The sequence below is a fragment of the Pleuronectes platessa genome, chromosome 6 (genome assembly GCF_947347685.1).
Source record: "Pleuronectes platessa chromosome 6, fPlePla1.1, whole genome shotgun sequence".
Classification (NCBI taxonomy): domain Eukaryota; kingdom Metazoa; phylum Chordata; class Actinopteri; order Pleuronectiformes; family Pleuronectidae; genus Pleuronectes; species Pleuronectes platessa.
This window is the reverse complement of record NC_070631.1, coordinates 13,409,657-13,425,404: the sequence shown is the minus strand read 5'-3', so window position 1 is coordinate 13,425,404 and position 15,748 is coordinate 13,409,657. Positions and strand designations below refer to the sequence as shown.

The following is a 15,748-nucleotide window of genomic DNA, read 5'->3' as shown; positions in this document are numbered from 1 at the left end:
CCAGTTTTCCTGCAGCAGAGAGAAACTGGAGGACTGCATAGAAGACGAGCTGAACACATCAGTGACTCTCTGCCTGCTGCACAACCTGACCAAGGCAGCGGAGGATGGCTTGACCCTGTGCTCCAGCCAGGCCATGCCCTGCCATTTCCCCGAGGTCAGTCCCAAAGCATGACATTTAGGCATACACGTCTGTTAGCGTTAACTCGTATCTGCGTGTTCTCACACACATATACACAGATGTGCGTGCCTGTGCATTCATGATTGGCTTTTGAGTGTGATGTTTGAATATTCACCTTACGTTCCTCCGCCCTCACGGGTGCATCTCTCCTGCAGTATTTCAGCTACAGCGTGTTGCTGACCCTGCTGGCCTGCTCTGTGTTCCTCCACATCAGCAGCATAGGGAAGCTGGCTCTGATGCTGCTCATCCAGCTCACTTTCCTCCTGCTGGTAGAGTGGCCTCAGGTGGCCCTGTTTGACAACGCAGACCTGCTGGTCAGAGCCAACAACTTGTGAGTCCCCTGCCGGCACCACTCAGATAAACTCATTCAGAAAGTCCCCCCCATGTAAAGAACAATCTGAATATTTGTTTTGCCTCCAACCCACATGTATCCCTCGAAGAATAAGCAGTTATGATAATGAATGGATGGATGAATAGTTCATCTCCTGTGGCTGCTGACTGTGATTTGGGTTGTGCATTACGATAAATTTCAGATCGTACGAGACCTACATTGTCATGTTAAGAGCCATTTTCCCTCTTCTTTCCCCTGCAGGAAATTATCAAATAATGATTCCCAACAACAGTAAGTTGTGTTACTTTGTTTTCTTCTGTCTAATTTCATCGACTCATGTGGTTTGTTGACGCAATTTTCTCCTGTCCATATTCAGGCCTAGTTTCAATGAAACCGCAGAACAGTGGTGAGTGATTTTCACTTGTTCGTTAACATGTGTGTTGGGCTTCATTTATTGTTTGATTCCCATGCAATGACTCATCCATGTCTCTTTCCCTCCTCAGCCTGGAGAATGTGTCCAAGGTATCCCTAAAGGTCATGACCCCTGTAATCCTGACCGTTTTTGTTCTGGCTCTCTACTTGCATGGCCAGCAGGTGGAGTCTACTGCTCGCCTTGACTTCCTCTGGAAGCTGCAGGTAAATTAATAACACGTACATTAATAACAACAAAACCGAAGCTAGATAGCGACCATATGAATCGCTCACTTGAGCTATGCAGGCATATGCTGGTGAGACTAAATGACCCCGTCCCTCCTCAGGCCACAGAGGAGAAGGAGGAGATGGAGGAGCTGCAAGCATACAACCGGCGCCTGCTGCACAACATCCTTCCCAAAGACGTGGCCGCCCACTTTCTTGCGAGGGAGCGTAGGAATGACGAGTTGTACTATCAGTCATGTGAATGTGTCGCTGTCATGTTCGCCTCCATTAGCAACTTTTCAGAGTTTTATGTGGAGCTAGAGGCCAACAACGAGGGAGTGGAGTGTCTCAGGCTGCTCAACGAGATCATCGCTGATTTTGATGAGGTGAGGAGAAGAATTCAGCGGATTAATATTCAATCAATGCAAGAAACAATTATTAGATAAAGTGTGTAAAAGTGGAAAATCTAAATTCATTTTTTGCTGCATGCACTCACCATTTACCTGGTTGTTGGTATGGTTCTGCTGCTTAGAATATTGTTGCCTTAGAGCTGTTGTGCTGCTTTTGTTTGTCTCATTTCCTCGTCGTAATCTTGTCTCCAGATCATCAGCGAGGATAGGTTCCGTCAGCTGGAGAAAATCAAAACCATCGGCTCCACCTACATGGCAGCCTCCGGCCTCAACCATTCCACCTACGATAAAGAAGGCCGCTCACACATTCTAGCTTTGGCCGACTACGCCATGAGGCTCCGAGAACAGATGAAACACATCAACGAGCACTCCTTCAACAACTTCCAGATGAAGATAGGTAAGCCTGAAGAGAGCGGAGATTGGTCTTGAAACATAATCCATATCCTGAATGTGGATGGGCATTTGTTCAAAAGGAAAACTACAACAGTCTACATCCTCAGAGCCAGCTTATGGATTTAGTTAAAATGGTGTCACTGCTATGATGTAACACAGCGAGGTGATTTGTTCTCAGGACTGAACATGGGGCCTGTGGTGGCGGGGGTGATTGGAGCCAGGAAACCCCAGTATGATATATGGGGGAACACAGTCAACGTGGCCAGCCGCATGGACAGCACAGGAGCACCAGACTGCATCCAGGTACAGCACATGTCATGGACGTCACAAGAAGCAGTTTGCATTGTTAGGTCAAGTGAGGCAGCCGATGCAGAAAAAACGATTCCGGTTAAACTAGTCATTTTGATGTTATCAGCCATCGTTCAAACACGAATGTGCTTCATCTCTGATCATTCATACCCAAATCTATATCTGCATATTGAAAAACTGCAGACATATTTCCACCAAGTCCAAAGCATACACAGTTGTGGTGTCTGGAAGAGACCAGGTCATTTGCTTCTGCTCTTCATAAAAAAATATGACAGCAGATACCAGTGCTACAGATACCATCGCTACACAGTCCTTCAGCTTAAGGATTTAGACATCTGGTCTGCAGAAGTGCCCTTGAGCAGGATTGCCTGTCAGCACTGGATGTGCTGTTCTCGAGCATAAACGGCGCTCTGATGTCCCTCTGGAGGAGAGCAGAGAGCTAAATTTGAATTCCCCGCAGAGGCCGTTCAACTGCTACAGTATTGTCATCTTCAGCAGGGAAATTTGAACCATAGTTCGGAGCCATCTCTAATTCCTCAGAGAACGAGTGTCAGCTAAGGACAAGTTTCCACAGTGTTGTTCACCCTCTTATTTATAGAAGAAGACGTTAAGACACATTTTGAAAAGTGTGAGTTACACCAGTCTAGAGAGCTGCAGTGAGATTTTTCCGCCCCCAAAATCAAACCCATAAATTGTCTGCTGGAAAGAGCACAGACAGAATTATGCTGCCATCTGTTGTACAGGCAGAGTTACTGAAAATGCCCAATGCAAGAGAGCATATAAAAAGTGGGACTGCAAATAATGATCCACTGTCATTTCATCTCTTTTTTGTAACGTATGTAACGTAAATGGGAAAAAATGCTCATCAGTTGTATATATTTTAAAACATATAAAACCAGTAGAAACATGAGAATAATTTCCATTTTTGCTTCTTTAATTTTGTCAATTTTGTTGAATCAGCTCTCTAAATTGTTGCTAATAGTTTTCCGCCAGTTGACTAGTTTATAAAACCACCAATTGTTTATAATTAGGATTAATCGGTTAATCATAATCAATTAAATGTCAAAATATAGTGATAAACTGCCAGAGTGTGAGGATCTTTCTTGAATTAGAACAGAATAGTCCATGTCCTCATATCTAAAAAGCGATACCCAATAATTAATGGTCACCAATGACTTCAGCAAATTTTCTAAATTGTTGAGAAATAATTTTCTGCCAATATTAATTTATTATTTGATTTGTAATAGGTTAGTAATGAAGATCTATTCTGCTCTAATTTTATTTGAAACATACCATCCTTCAATCTTCTTATCTATACAATGTAATATTTGATTGTATGTTATCCCTCCATCCTAGTGCTCAATACCGTAATGGCTGGTGGAGTTGCTCCTGAGCAGGGTTGAGTGCATCACCTCTCCGGTGTCAAATGTCTGTGTCCTCTCTTAGGTGACCACAGACCTGTACCACGTGCTGGTCAACAACGGATACCAGCTGGACTACCGAGGTGTCGTCAAGGTGAAGGGGAAGGGGGAGATGACCACTTACTTCCTCACCAGCGGTCCCCCGGGCAGTTAACAACAGAGCGGGGCTGCCCACAGAGTGTCTCCCATTGCACTGACAAGACAGAGAGCAGCAGAGAGACTTGAGAGTTCAGCCCGGCGACAAGCACCGGAACGCGGCGTGAACACACCAGGGACAGTAGAAGGCCGGCAGAGACGAGCTCGGCCCGTCTCGCCCGTTGTCACATAATAAGATAACCCCCCCCCCCCCCCATACCCCTCCAAGCTGCTTGAGAGATAACGAAGCCCAGTTGCCTTAGGACGGAAGTGGCTCTGCTTGTGTTGATGAGCAATAGTATGAGTATCTCATCTGGAGTCATTATTTATTTTCATGAGGATCGATTTTTTTCTGTGAAATCCTTGTACAAAAATGAAAATATTTACATACAAAAAAAAACTATGTCACTTAACAGAAAATATGCAAGGACAATGTGAAGGATGAAAATGACCAAAGAACAAATGTTTGATATGAAACACACACACACACAAAGGATTCTATTCAGAAAATACAGTCATTTATTCATCTGCAGAAAGCATAGGCCACGGGAAACGTCACTGTCTTTGATAGGGACAAACTTTAATTTTGTATCTGTGGATTTATTCATACACACTCACACACACACACACACACACACATATATTTATATGTACACACACACGACATTGACTGACAACAAACTAGCTTGGACATCTGTGTTTCTTATCAGGGCCTTCTTTGTTTCTTCCAGCCTGTGATTAGCCACAGACTGTTTGTGGTTCACTGAAATGTGTGATTGATTACTCGCTCGCTGCGATGTAGTTTTGGTTCGAGCCAAAAACAAGACATAGGAGAAGAGAACAGATGCATTATTGTCATGGTACTCCGGAGATTGTCAAACAGTTCTGCAACGTTTTATAAAAGTGTGTGTGCGAGCGTCTGTGTGTGTGTGTGTGTGTGTGTGTGTGTGTGTGTGAGAGTGTGTGTGTGTGCTTGTGGTGTCAGCACACAGAACTGAATGCTGGTCTTTACCTATAAAGGGGCATACTGTAACTTTTCACTGTGAGGTTTTTATGATACTGTATGACAATGCTTTCTTGCCAAACCGGTCGCTGCGAGGCATGTTTTGTATTATTTCAGAGTTGTGTGTCCATTCCTGATTTCTTGTGTCAAAAACTATCATTTGAGGAGAACAATGTCTGCGTCTTTTACTGGACTGTGGCTCTTTGATTTCATTCCAGCCCGATTAAGCAAAAGCTTACAAAACTTTTATTTTGGACGGTGTTAGAGATGTTTGAACTTAAACTGGTTTCCTGACCGCTTCAGAATTTGATGTGTGCCGGAGATCTGCTCACTAGTATTGCCTTGATATTTTGCAGTTCTGAGGTCCAACTACTACATGGACCAATATTCACAACTTTACACTACAGTATTTGACATGTATTTGGCACATGGGGGCTTGTAGCCCCTCAAAAATTAGTTGTTCAAAACAATAATCATATGAATGTAATTTAATATAGATATATTTTTGCCCTACAATGATACTACTACTGAAGAAAGCCACTCTTTACTTTGCCTTTGGGACTGAGGAAGAAGATGAATCATTGCATTAAGAGGCCATATTGATCAGGCTTCATGTTTGTGTATGAAGTGAAAGAGTATTTTAAATTCAGATCAGTTTTACACCTGATGTTGACAACCTACATTTTCTGTCTGAGCCTAAAAATGTTGACTTAAAAGGCCATAAAAAGAGTTCCTCACTTCTGCTTCTTTCTCTCTGTCTCTAAAACGAAAGGTCATCAAGACAAGTTGTTATTTTCATAGTTTGAGAAATTCTGCAATGATTTGATTCCTTTCCCCTTGGATAAGAACCTAATAAATAGCTGTTTTTGCATTGATTGTGTTTATTTTGTTGGTTTGTCTATTGTGGATTCTCTGAGATTCTCTACATCCATTTTGTTTGTTGAGCGTATTACATTAAACCGTAGTTATGATTATTGTTGTTTTCAAAAGGTCCTGTGGATATTTACAGACACCAAACACTGCACTGAAATGGTCTTTCACACAGTGTACTTCACAACACAGCTTTAGCCTGCTTAGTGGTGTTGGTTTAGTCCGGCTTAGGTCTCCAGTCAATCAACAGCCTGCAATCAAGATTTCTCTCTGTGACAGTAACCGGAGAGACGTCTCCTTCTCTGTTTCTGAATAAATCAGTCTACAATTTCAAGAGGGCCATACAGGAGAGAGTATTTAATTGCTTCCACGTGAATAATGAATTTCTGTTGAGGCAATGGCAATGTTCACTTACAGCACTCTATGCTGAACATTAATTAAGAGACATAAATTCCCCCTAATCCCTGATGAAAAAGCACCAACGTTGCTGTAATAAGCCCATGATACAGGGAACTTGAATCTCATACACAGGATGTGGGTGTGTGCGAGTGTGAGTGTTAGTGTGAGTGTATGTGTGAGTGTGTGTGAGAGAGAGAGAGATATACACACATTTATATTTAACATATAAACACGTGTGTATGCATGTATGTATGTAGGCATGTTTATGATATAAATACACACAATATGATTTATAAATGTATCTAATACGTATGGAAATATATATGTTTACAATGAAAGTGACCTGCATGTATGTAAGTCTGTATGTTTGTATGTATGCATTTATATGATACACATACATATGATATGATTTATATATGATATATATACACTACCGTTCAAAAATTTGGGGTCACCCAGATAATTTCGTGTTTTGCATGAAAACTCACACTTTATTTATCAAATGAGTTGCTAAAAGAATAGAAAATATAGTCAAGACATTGACAATATTAGAAATAATGCTTTTTATTTGAAATATTAATTTTGTTCATCAAACTTTGCTTTTGTCACAGAATGCTCCATTTGCAGCAATCACAGCATTGCAGACCTTTGGCATTCTAGCTATTAATTTGTTGAGGTAATCTGTAGAAATGTCAGCCCACGCTTCCTGAAGCCCCTCCCACAAGTTAGATTGGCTTGATGGGCACTTCTTGCGTACCATACGGTCAAGCTGCTCCCACAACAGCTCAATGGGGTTGAGATCTGGTGATTGAGCTGGCAACTCCATTACAGACAGCATACCACCTGCCTGCTTCTTCCCTAAATAGTTCTTGTATAATTTGGAGGTGTGCTCTGGGTCATTGTCCTGTTATACGAGGAAATTGGCTCCAATCAAGCGCTGTCCACAGGGTATGGCCTGGCGTTGCAAAATGGAGTGATAGCCTTCCTTATTTAAAATCCCTTTTACCTTGTACAAATCTCCCACTTTACCAGCACCAAAGCAGCCCCAGACCATCACATGACCTCCACCATGCTTGACAGATGGCGTCAGGCACTCTTCCAGCATCTTTTCACCTGTTCTGCATCTCACAAATGTTCTTCTGTGTGATCCAAACACCTCAAACTTTGATTCGTCTGTCCATAACACTTTTTTCCAATCTTCCGTCTGTCTGTGTTCTTTTGCTCATATCAATCTTTTCTTTTTATTGGCCAGTCTCAGATATGGCTTTTTCTTTGCCACTCTGCCTAGAAGGCCAGCATCCCGGAGTCGCCTCTTCACTGTAGACGTTGACACTGGTGTTTTGCGGGTACCATTTAAAGAAGCTGCCAGTTGAGGACCTGTGAGGCGTCTATTTCTCAAACTAGAGACTCTAATAAACTTTGTGCACCGGGGCCTCCCACTTCTCTTTCTACTCTGGTAACAGCCGGTTTGTGCTGTTCTCTGAAGGAAATTTTCAGTTTCTTCGAAATTTCTCGCTTGGAATAGCCTTCATTTCTAAGAACAAAAATAGACTGGCGAGTTTCACATGAAAGTTCTCTTTTTCTGGCCATTTTGAGAGAATAATGGAATCCAAAAATGTGATGCTCCAGATACTCAACTAGCTCAAAGGAAGGCCAGTTTTATAGCTTCTCTCACCAGCTAAACAGTTTTCAGCTGTGCTAAAATAATTGCACAATGGTTTTCAAGGGTTTTCTAATCATCCATTAGTCTTCTAAGGCGATTAGCAAACACAATGTACCATTAGAACACTAAGTGAGTGATAGTTGCTGGAAATGGGCCTCTATACACCTATGTATATATTTCTTTGAAAACCAGACGTTTCCACCTAGAATAGTCATTTACCATATTAACAATGTATAGAGTGTATTTCTGATTAATTTAATGTTATCTTCTTTGAAAAAAACTGTGCTTTTCTTTGAAAAATAAGGAAATTTCTAAGTGACCCCAAACTTTTGAACGGTATTGTATATATATATATATATATGTAGAGAGATATGTGTGTTTCAAAGGAAGGTGACTGCATGTATCTATGATGTACATAAATATGATATCATTTATATAATATACAATATACACATGTGTAGAGAAATATCTGTTTTCAATGAAAGTGAATTGTATGCATCTATGTTTGTATGTATGTTTGTTGTATGTTTGTTTCCATGAAAGTGACATTAATGAGCTGCATGTAAATAAGCGTGTTTAGAGCGCGCGCCACCAGCAGGGGACTCCAGCCAATCATTTCATCAGATGGCACCTGTTGTGATCTCAGGACCAGCGAGGAGGACACCGCTCAGTGTCTGTCTCTGCCTCCATGTGTGTCCCTGTCCCTGGCTCCTCTCCTCTCTGCTCCTCTCCTGCTCCTCTCTGCTCCTCTCTGCCTCTTCACGGAACTGGAAACCGCCGCGTGCTCCTCTGACAACTTTCTCCCCGTGAGGAAGTATCGAGCGAATCGCTACAACAACTGAAGACGACAACTGCGACGCTTGAAGGTAAGAGTCTCCGAGTGAGACGAGGTGTAGACCTGTGAATATCCACCTGTCCATCCCTGTCATCCCGGCCACTGACCGGCAGGAGCCCGGGTGTCTGTCTCATGTGGGATTTCTACTGATGAAGACATGGTTTCCATAGCTGCACAGAACCTGAATGAAAGGAGGAAGCAACTCTTTGTTTCCTTTCATTGTTTCATTTCACTCTGTGTTGTGTTTGCATTTGCTGTGCTTTCAGGCTGTAGACAAGAGTTTATTTTTTTTAAGTGAAAAATCCACTCCTTTGATATAACTGTGTGGGACATGTATTGGTGTTTTGCTTGTCCATCCAGTTTGACAGGCCCACATTCTATTGACATATTTTTCCTCCTCCTCCTTCTCCTTCTCCTCCTCCTCCTCCTTCTCTTCCTCTTTCATGTCCTAACTTTGTTGACAACACACTGGAACAACTGGTTGCCCATTACAGTTAATTGTGTCCACATCCTGGAGCACCGCAACAGCGAACCTCTTTGAGGGAAGGCCGACTGGCTTGACTTGAGAATAGAGTGAATTAAGTATGACCAAGTAAGAGTGACCTGAACAGTGATCACAGGAGGACCTGCAGATGTCCTGTATTGCAAGGATATCCTGTTTCGCACAGAAGGGAAAACAGCCTCCTATTGTGCCAAGGAAGGGCCGAGCCAGGGTCCAGTCATGCTCCACGTAGCAGAGTCGACTTCCCTGTAGCAGGTGACTGCTGATCATAGCTGGCGAGGTGTCATTGGAGCAAGTGTCTAAGTGAGGACTTTTGCGTCACTTATTAACCGGCATGGGAGTTGCAGCCTGAGTGAGCAGTGCTGCAGCCCGCCTGCTGCCACGTGGGTCCTGGAGGACTGTGGCCGGAGCAGGTGAATTCAGGTGTGGGCTGAAAGGTGCGGTGTGTTTGTTCACTCTTCCCCCCCCCCCCTCCTTCTCCTTCTCCTCCTCCCTGCTCTCTTCGCCCGCCCTCCGGGACTGTTTCCTGAAGAGACGGGGAGGGTGGCTCGCTCGCCCTGCTGCTATGACAGTTGCAGAGACACACAAACCGGTTTAAGATATCCGTGTGTTGCTTGTCTTCTTTGTCTGCCAAAGGAATACCTCAGAGGATGTACAAAGAGTAAAGGTCATTGGGGTATTTTTTTTACAGAGATTAGTCTCAGGTAAGGTCCACCAACCTTTTACAGTCGGTTTCTGGGGAATTACTTACGTTTTGCTTTTTGTTTTCAACAGCCCTGGGAGCAACACCGTTATTTGGACGATGCGGCTGTTTCTACGCCGGCGTATGTCCCCTCTGAAACTGGTGATCCTCGCTGGGACTCTGTTCTTGGTGGTGCTGGTGGTTCTGCAGAGGGATGTCGGCTCTGCGCCTGACGGGGACCCCTGGCTAAAGGAGCTGGTGAACAAGAAGGACAAGGTGTTTGTCATGGTCCGAGATGTCGTCAACAACATCGGTTTCCAGATCAGGGCTCCGGAGCCGCAACCGCCTGAGCAGGAGCTGACCAGCAAGGACGCCAAGTGCCCCACTGGCTTCTACACACAAGCTGAACTCAAGCCTCACCTGGAAAGACCTCCGCAGGACCCCAACAGCCCTGGGGCTGGTGGGACGGGGTTCCAAAAAGACCATATGAGCCCAGAGGAGGAGAAGGAGAAGGAGGAGGGCATGACGCGGAACTGTTTCAACCAGTTTGCCAGCGATCGCATTTCACTCAGCCGTAGTCTCGGGGATGAATCCAGGCCTGTGGAGTAAGAGCATGTCGTCAGAATATTCTCAGATAGTTAAGACTAATCTCTGTTCCACAGACAAGTTTGCTGATGTGTACACAGCACAGGCCAGATAATGTCCGGTTTGTTTTCTGGGTTCAATCTCAGTGTGGTATATTATTATTTAATAATATCACATTCAAACAGTATTAACACTCAGCTTAGCCTTTAACTGAGCATGGTGAGGCAGCGTGCATGTCGGTGTCCCTGATAATTGAGACGAAGGCTTTATCTAAATTGTTATAAACAGTATCTCTTTCTGTAAATGATTTTCCAACTTGACATGAAAACATGTCACTGGTTTGATGGGCCGCGAACTACTTCTTGTTTAGAGCCTTTTAAGTGTTTTTTTAATGAGTGGACTGTTTATGACTGCACATTGAGCTATGTAAAGGGAGCAGACATCAACTATTTGCACACAATGGTCTGTTGTATGTGACTAACTCTCCTCTCACAGCAGTTCTTGTTCTCCCTCTGTCTCTCTCTGTGTTTTGCGTGGCTCTCCTCGCTCAGGTGCGTGGAGAGGAAGTTTCGCCGCTGTCCTCCTCTGCCCAGCACCAGCGTTATAATCGTCTTCCACAATGAGGCCTGGTCCACGCTCCTCAGGACGGTCTACAGTGTTCTGCACACATCTCCCGCAATCCTGCTCAAAGAGATCATCATGGTAGATGACGCCAGTACTGCAGGTACACACTGCTGACAAAACATACTCCGAAGACTCAACTGACAGCAGAGTATAAACGACTGCTTTGTTCATCAGCAGGATGACGGTGGGAGATTGTAAAATATGAATGATATCATTCGATGTGAGCTGCAGAGCACAAAGTGAGAGAAAAAAATAAGATAGAAGTTATCTATTAATTAAATTTGACCTTTAGTTTTTAGGGCAGCATTCCAGTCACAGTCAGGAGTGACTTCTGATAAGATAACATTGAAGTGTGTGCGCTTGGGATTTCTTCTTCAGTTTTCTTTATATGCAGCATGCAAACACAGTAGTCGGCAGGTAGGGTTTTGTTTTAAATGGCAGAAGACACTTCAATTGGGCTGTATGAGTATGGAGACAACAGAGTCAAGTTTCATAGTTTCACTGTGCCACATGTACGTCCACATCTCTCGGTCCGGTGAAACACAAGTTGCTGTGGTGGCACTGACTCGACAGCCGAAAGATGGACAACATCTAACCCTCCAGTTGCTGCATAGCCACAGTGAGAGTTGGCAGAAGAGATGAAACAGTTGTGATAAAAGAGGAACTTTGTCAGACAGTGCTTACTTGCTTTTTAGCTGGAAAATCTTCTATTCAAATATTCTTACTTACTATCAGTTATGAGCTAAAGAGCCGTTCCCCTCAGCTGTATTTACATGTTTCCTCCTTTACCCAAACTTCCCCTTTCTGTCAGCTGAGAAACTGCTTTCTGTCGTTGTGTAATGACATGTGGTTGGTGGGCTCGCTCAAGCTAAAAGTTCTGAGAAAAAGATCAGGCGTGCCACGTTGCCATAAGTACTCGTCGAGGGGAAGTGTGACCCAGTAGGGTGAAAGTGACTGTCTCTATTTCAGGTTTTAGGTTTAGAGTCTGTTGCACATGAGATAACACCTTTTTTTTTCTCTCCTTTCTTTATTTAAAACTAAACCCTAGACTATGTAAACCCCGCACTTGCAATCAAGTATACCCTGCTTGTACTTATATTTGCTCTGCTTGTGCTTAAACTGTGTGCTTGCTCTCAGATATTTTGTAACTTGGAAAGATTTCCAGCCCTCACGTCTTCTTTCTCCTCTTCTTCCTCTGCTCTCGGATTTTTTTCTTGCAACAAGTATGTCAAAATTCTCCAACCTATAGAAGCCAGATCAAGTCCTGACAAATTAAATTTGAAACACTACGCTCTTGAATAAAGATAGAAAAAAGAAACGTAAACTCAAAATTGTGTTGCTGCAGCAAAGTGAGAAGTTCAACACCAGAGCACACCTCAGAGGACTTTTTTCCTTTCAAGTTTGTTGAGAAACTTGTGATAATAAATTTTTCTCTCTTCAGAGCACCTGAAGCTCCAGCTGGATGAGTACGTGCGTCAGCTGAAGATCGTCCATGTAGTGAGGCAGGTGGAAAGGAAGGGTCTCATCACAGCAAGGTTGCTGGGTGCCAGTCTCGCTCAGGGAGAAATTCTCACATTTCTTGATGCACACTGTAAGAAAACACACAATGTGAAGCTGTTTTAATCCATATTACCGCCAGAGTTGTTCATCCAAGTTTTTGGACAATTTGAAACGCTCTTGACTTTCATATGCCATTTTAAACTAAGTATATTTGAAAACCATAACATATAAGAGGAAGACAGGGGTTAAATGTAACATGTTTGAGAGCTCAACATCTGTGTGAAAACAGAAAATGTACCTATGGTCTGGGAGTGACTGTTTTAAGGCACACATTTATTTATTTATCATATTTGTGCTCTGTTTATGTTTATTTACTTTAACACCCTCAAATGTTCTCTAGCTTCATGTTAAAAGGGTCTTGAATTTTGATCTTATTCGAGAATTCTGCCAACTTGACATATTTGATGACTTTGTCCTCATTGCTGCCAATACTGACTGCTAACACTAATGTTAGCCCTCTGATTATTGGCAGTAAAAGGATTTTATTATGAAGAAGTTAAAAAGGAAAGACAAAGTGACATTTCTCTTCCTTCCTGGGTATAGGTGAGTGCTGGCTGGGCTGGCTCGAGCCACTGTTGGCCCGTATTGTCGAAGAGCCCACTGCTGTGGTGAGTCCTGAGATCACCACCATTGACCTCAACACCTTCAGTTTCAACCGGCCTGTGGCCACCAACCGCGCTTCTAACAGAGGGAACTTTGACTGGAGCTTGACTTTCGGCTGGGAGGGAATCCCAGAGGATGCAAAGAGGCTGCGCAAGGATGAAACTTACCCTGTAAAGTAAGCAGGATCACGTTGGTTTCACTTGGAGCACCCAAAGTCATTTTAAGTGCCTAAAGCTTTTGTACCTGCCTGTTAAACTTACAGGACGCCTGCTTTTGCCGGAGGTCTCTTCTCAATCTCAAAGGAATACTTTGAACAGATTGGTACATACGATGACAAGATGGAGATCTGGGGAGGTGAAAATGTGGAAATGTCATTCAGGGTCAGTCTCTTTTGTTTTTACTGCCACACATACTCATACTGGATTACATGGTAACTCTCCCTCTTATGATCAAGTTAGAGTCTGAATTGCTAAGTGTCAAACGTCATTCATAGGTGTGGCAGTGTGGGGGTCAGCTCGAGATCATCCCTTGTTCTGTGGTGGGCCATGTCTTCCGCACCAAGAGCCCCCACACGTTCCCCAAAGGCACAGAGGTCATCACCCGTAACCAGGTGCGCCTGGCGGAGGTCTGGATGGACGACTACAAGCAGATCTTCTACCGCCGCAACAAGAACGCTGAAACTATGGCCAGGGAGGTGAGTGTGACCTATTGACTCCGATTAAATTATAAATGCACACGGTGAAAATGCTGTTTCTTCTCACCTCTTTCACATTTACACTCTTACTTGCTTCAATGTTACAGCATAAGTATGGGGACATCTCGGATCGCTTGAAACTAAGAGATCAGCTGCAATGCAAGAACTTCACCTGGTTCTTAAACACAATCTACCCAGAGGCCTTTGTCCCCGACTTAACACCATTAAAATTTGGAGCAGTAAGTCATGTTTCCCTTTGTGTCAACTGAGCACACCTCACATGTGCAGCTGAATCTTACTCTTACGATGCGTCTGTGTTTGCACTAGCTACGAAACTCAGGATCTCAAACCTGTCTGGATGTTGGAGAGAACAACCAGGGAGGCAAACCTATGATAATGTACACGTGTCACAACATGGGAGGCAACCAGGTACGGCGACTCACACTGGTGAAGTTAAGAACAGACGGTAATTTGATGCTCTTGGTTCTCTAATTGGCTGTATGTCTCCTCCAGTACTTTGAATACTCAAGTCATAAGGAGCTGCGTCACAACATTGGAAAGGAGTTGTGTCTTCATGCCAATACTCTGCCAGATCTTGTAAAGATCGAGTTTTGTCAGCTGAAGGGGAAGGGCTCCAGTTTGTCACCACAACAAGAGTGGGTCTTAACAGAGGTGAGGAGCTATCCATTTTGGATAATATACTTTGATATCATTATTATGTCCTCTTATTATGTTCGCTAGATACTTCTGACTTTTGCTGTCAGACTATAAACCCCCAGAAACCCACGAAAACACATATCGTATTTAAACATGGGTTTTTAAAAGCAAGAGATGATAATGACTGAGCTTAAGGAGTGCTGATAGTGCTTACAGCTTATAGAGTATGTTAATGTTACTCAACCCTGTCCAAACATTGACCTGCCTGTTTCACTTTATGCCTGATGCTATTCTCCAGGGAAATCTTCTGAAGAATCCCAGCAGTGGGAAATGTTTACAGCTGAAAGGAGACCAGATTCACATGGACAACTGTAATGCTGCTGACCTCCACCAGCACTGGACCTTCACCTGACCTCCCAGTATGTCCTCCAAGTGAAGCCTGGCACCTTCTTCCCCTCTCCTCAGACACGGATCTCAGGAGCCAGCCGTATAATGACCCAGCAGTACTTCATGCTGTGCAGCTCAGGGCATCGATAATATTGAGTGGACGGACAAAGAGGGAGGACAAAGTAAAGACAGTCGCATCTGTCGAAGATTTCAACCTCAATGTTTTTAATTAATTTATGATTGAATCTCAGGATAGAACTTTGGAGGTGATGGGAGATACCTGCCCTCTGAACACTGTGGACTTTGAAGTTACAGCTTGACCATGGGATGGGGGCTTTGAACTGTAATGACCTAATTCAGTGAATTTACACTCCAACTTGGAGCATCACTATACTGTATAGTGACCTTTATTTTCTTTGTCGGACAATGACTGAAATGGGACAGTATCCACAAGTGTCACTACAGATCAGGCGGTGTATGGTTGTTTTTTTTAAATTAAAAATCCTACTTTGTGTCAGTTGAGTGATTTCTACTAAAGTAATGTTAATATTTGTTATCATGAGTATCCAGAAAAATAATTCTAGAGGTTAAACAATGAATAATCTGCATTTTTACTGTAAAGTTTCACCTATCCTGATTAATTATTATTGTTATTTTATGATTGTACCAGAAATTTCTGTTTCGTTTTCGGCAAGTGATTGTGGATAATGATTTACCAAGTGTACCATACCCTGAAAGAATGATTCACTCAGAGTCCTTGTTGTGGTTACTGATGGAAATAATTATTATATCAAATGGATTCAGAGTCCCGACATGTAGTCAACTGCATGGAAACATGTTCAATACTCACTTTACAACACGGAAGCTGTCA

General features: G+C 43.2%; 2 protein-coding genes across 5 annotated transcripts in view; both read left to right on the top strand.

Moving 5' to 3' along the window:
• LOC128442375 (adenylate cyclase type 6) overlaps nucleotides 1-5,691 on the top strand; it is a 34,798-nt gene extending 29,107 nt beyond the window's left edge. For both annotated transcript variants that reach the window (XM_053424806.1, XM_053424807.1), the window contains exons 16-24: nucleotides 5-154; nucleotides 334-509; nucleotides 771-800; nucleotides 886-915; nucleotides 1,013-1,145; nucleotides 1,268-1,531; nucleotides 1,748-1,952; nucleotides 2,127-2,251; nucleotides 3,704-5,691. In XM_053424806.1, the coding sequence (XP_053280781.1) occupies nucleotides 5-154; nucleotides 334-509; nucleotides 771-800; nucleotides 886-915; nucleotides 1,013-1,145; nucleotides 1,268-1,531; nucleotides 1,748-1,952; nucleotides 2,127-2,251; nucleotides 3,704-3,832 (1,242 nt within the window). In that variant the 3' untranslated portion in view covers nucleotides 3,833-5,691. The remainder of the gene's footprint in view (nucleotides 1-4; nucleotides 155-333; nucleotides 510-770; nucleotides 801-885; nucleotides 916-1,012; nucleotides 1,146-1,267; nucleotides 1,532-1,747; nucleotides 1,953-2,126; nucleotides 2,252-3,703) is intronic.
• A 2,660-nt stretch (nucleotides 5,692-8,351) lies between these two features.
• On the top strand, nucleotides 8,352-15,630 carry galnt6 (UDP-N-acetyl-alpha-D-galactosamine:polypeptide N-acetylgalactosaminyltransferase 6 (GalNAc-T6)). Of its 3 annotated transcripts, none has more exons than XM_053424541.1 (11): nucleotides 8,352-8,614; nucleotides 9,860-10,372; nucleotides 10,904-11,076; nucleotides 12,418-12,567; nucleotides 13,080-13,314; nucleotides 13,402-13,519; nucleotides 13,633-13,833; nucleotides 13,941-14,072; nucleotides 14,161-14,262; nucleotides 14,347-14,505; nucleotides 14,789-15,630. In XM_053424541.1, exons 2-11 carry the CDS (start codon nucleotides 9,888-9,890, stop codon nucleotides 14,900-14,902), a joined length of 1,869 nt encoding a protein of 622 aa, XP_053280516.1. In that variant the 5' UTR covers nucleotides 8,352-8,614; nucleotides 9,860-9,887; the 3' UTR covers nucleotides 14,903-15,630. The 3 variants fall into 3 exon arrangements, with proteins under 3 accessions (XP_053280516.1, XP_053280518.1, XP_053280517.1); XM_053424543.1 differs by lacking the exon at nucleotides 8,352-8,614 and adding an exon at nucleotides 9,613-9,752; XM_053424542.1 differs by lacking the exon at nucleotides 8,352-8,614 and adding an exon at nucleotides 9,633-9,789.
• Nucleotides 15,631-15,748: the final 118 nt, after the last annotated feature.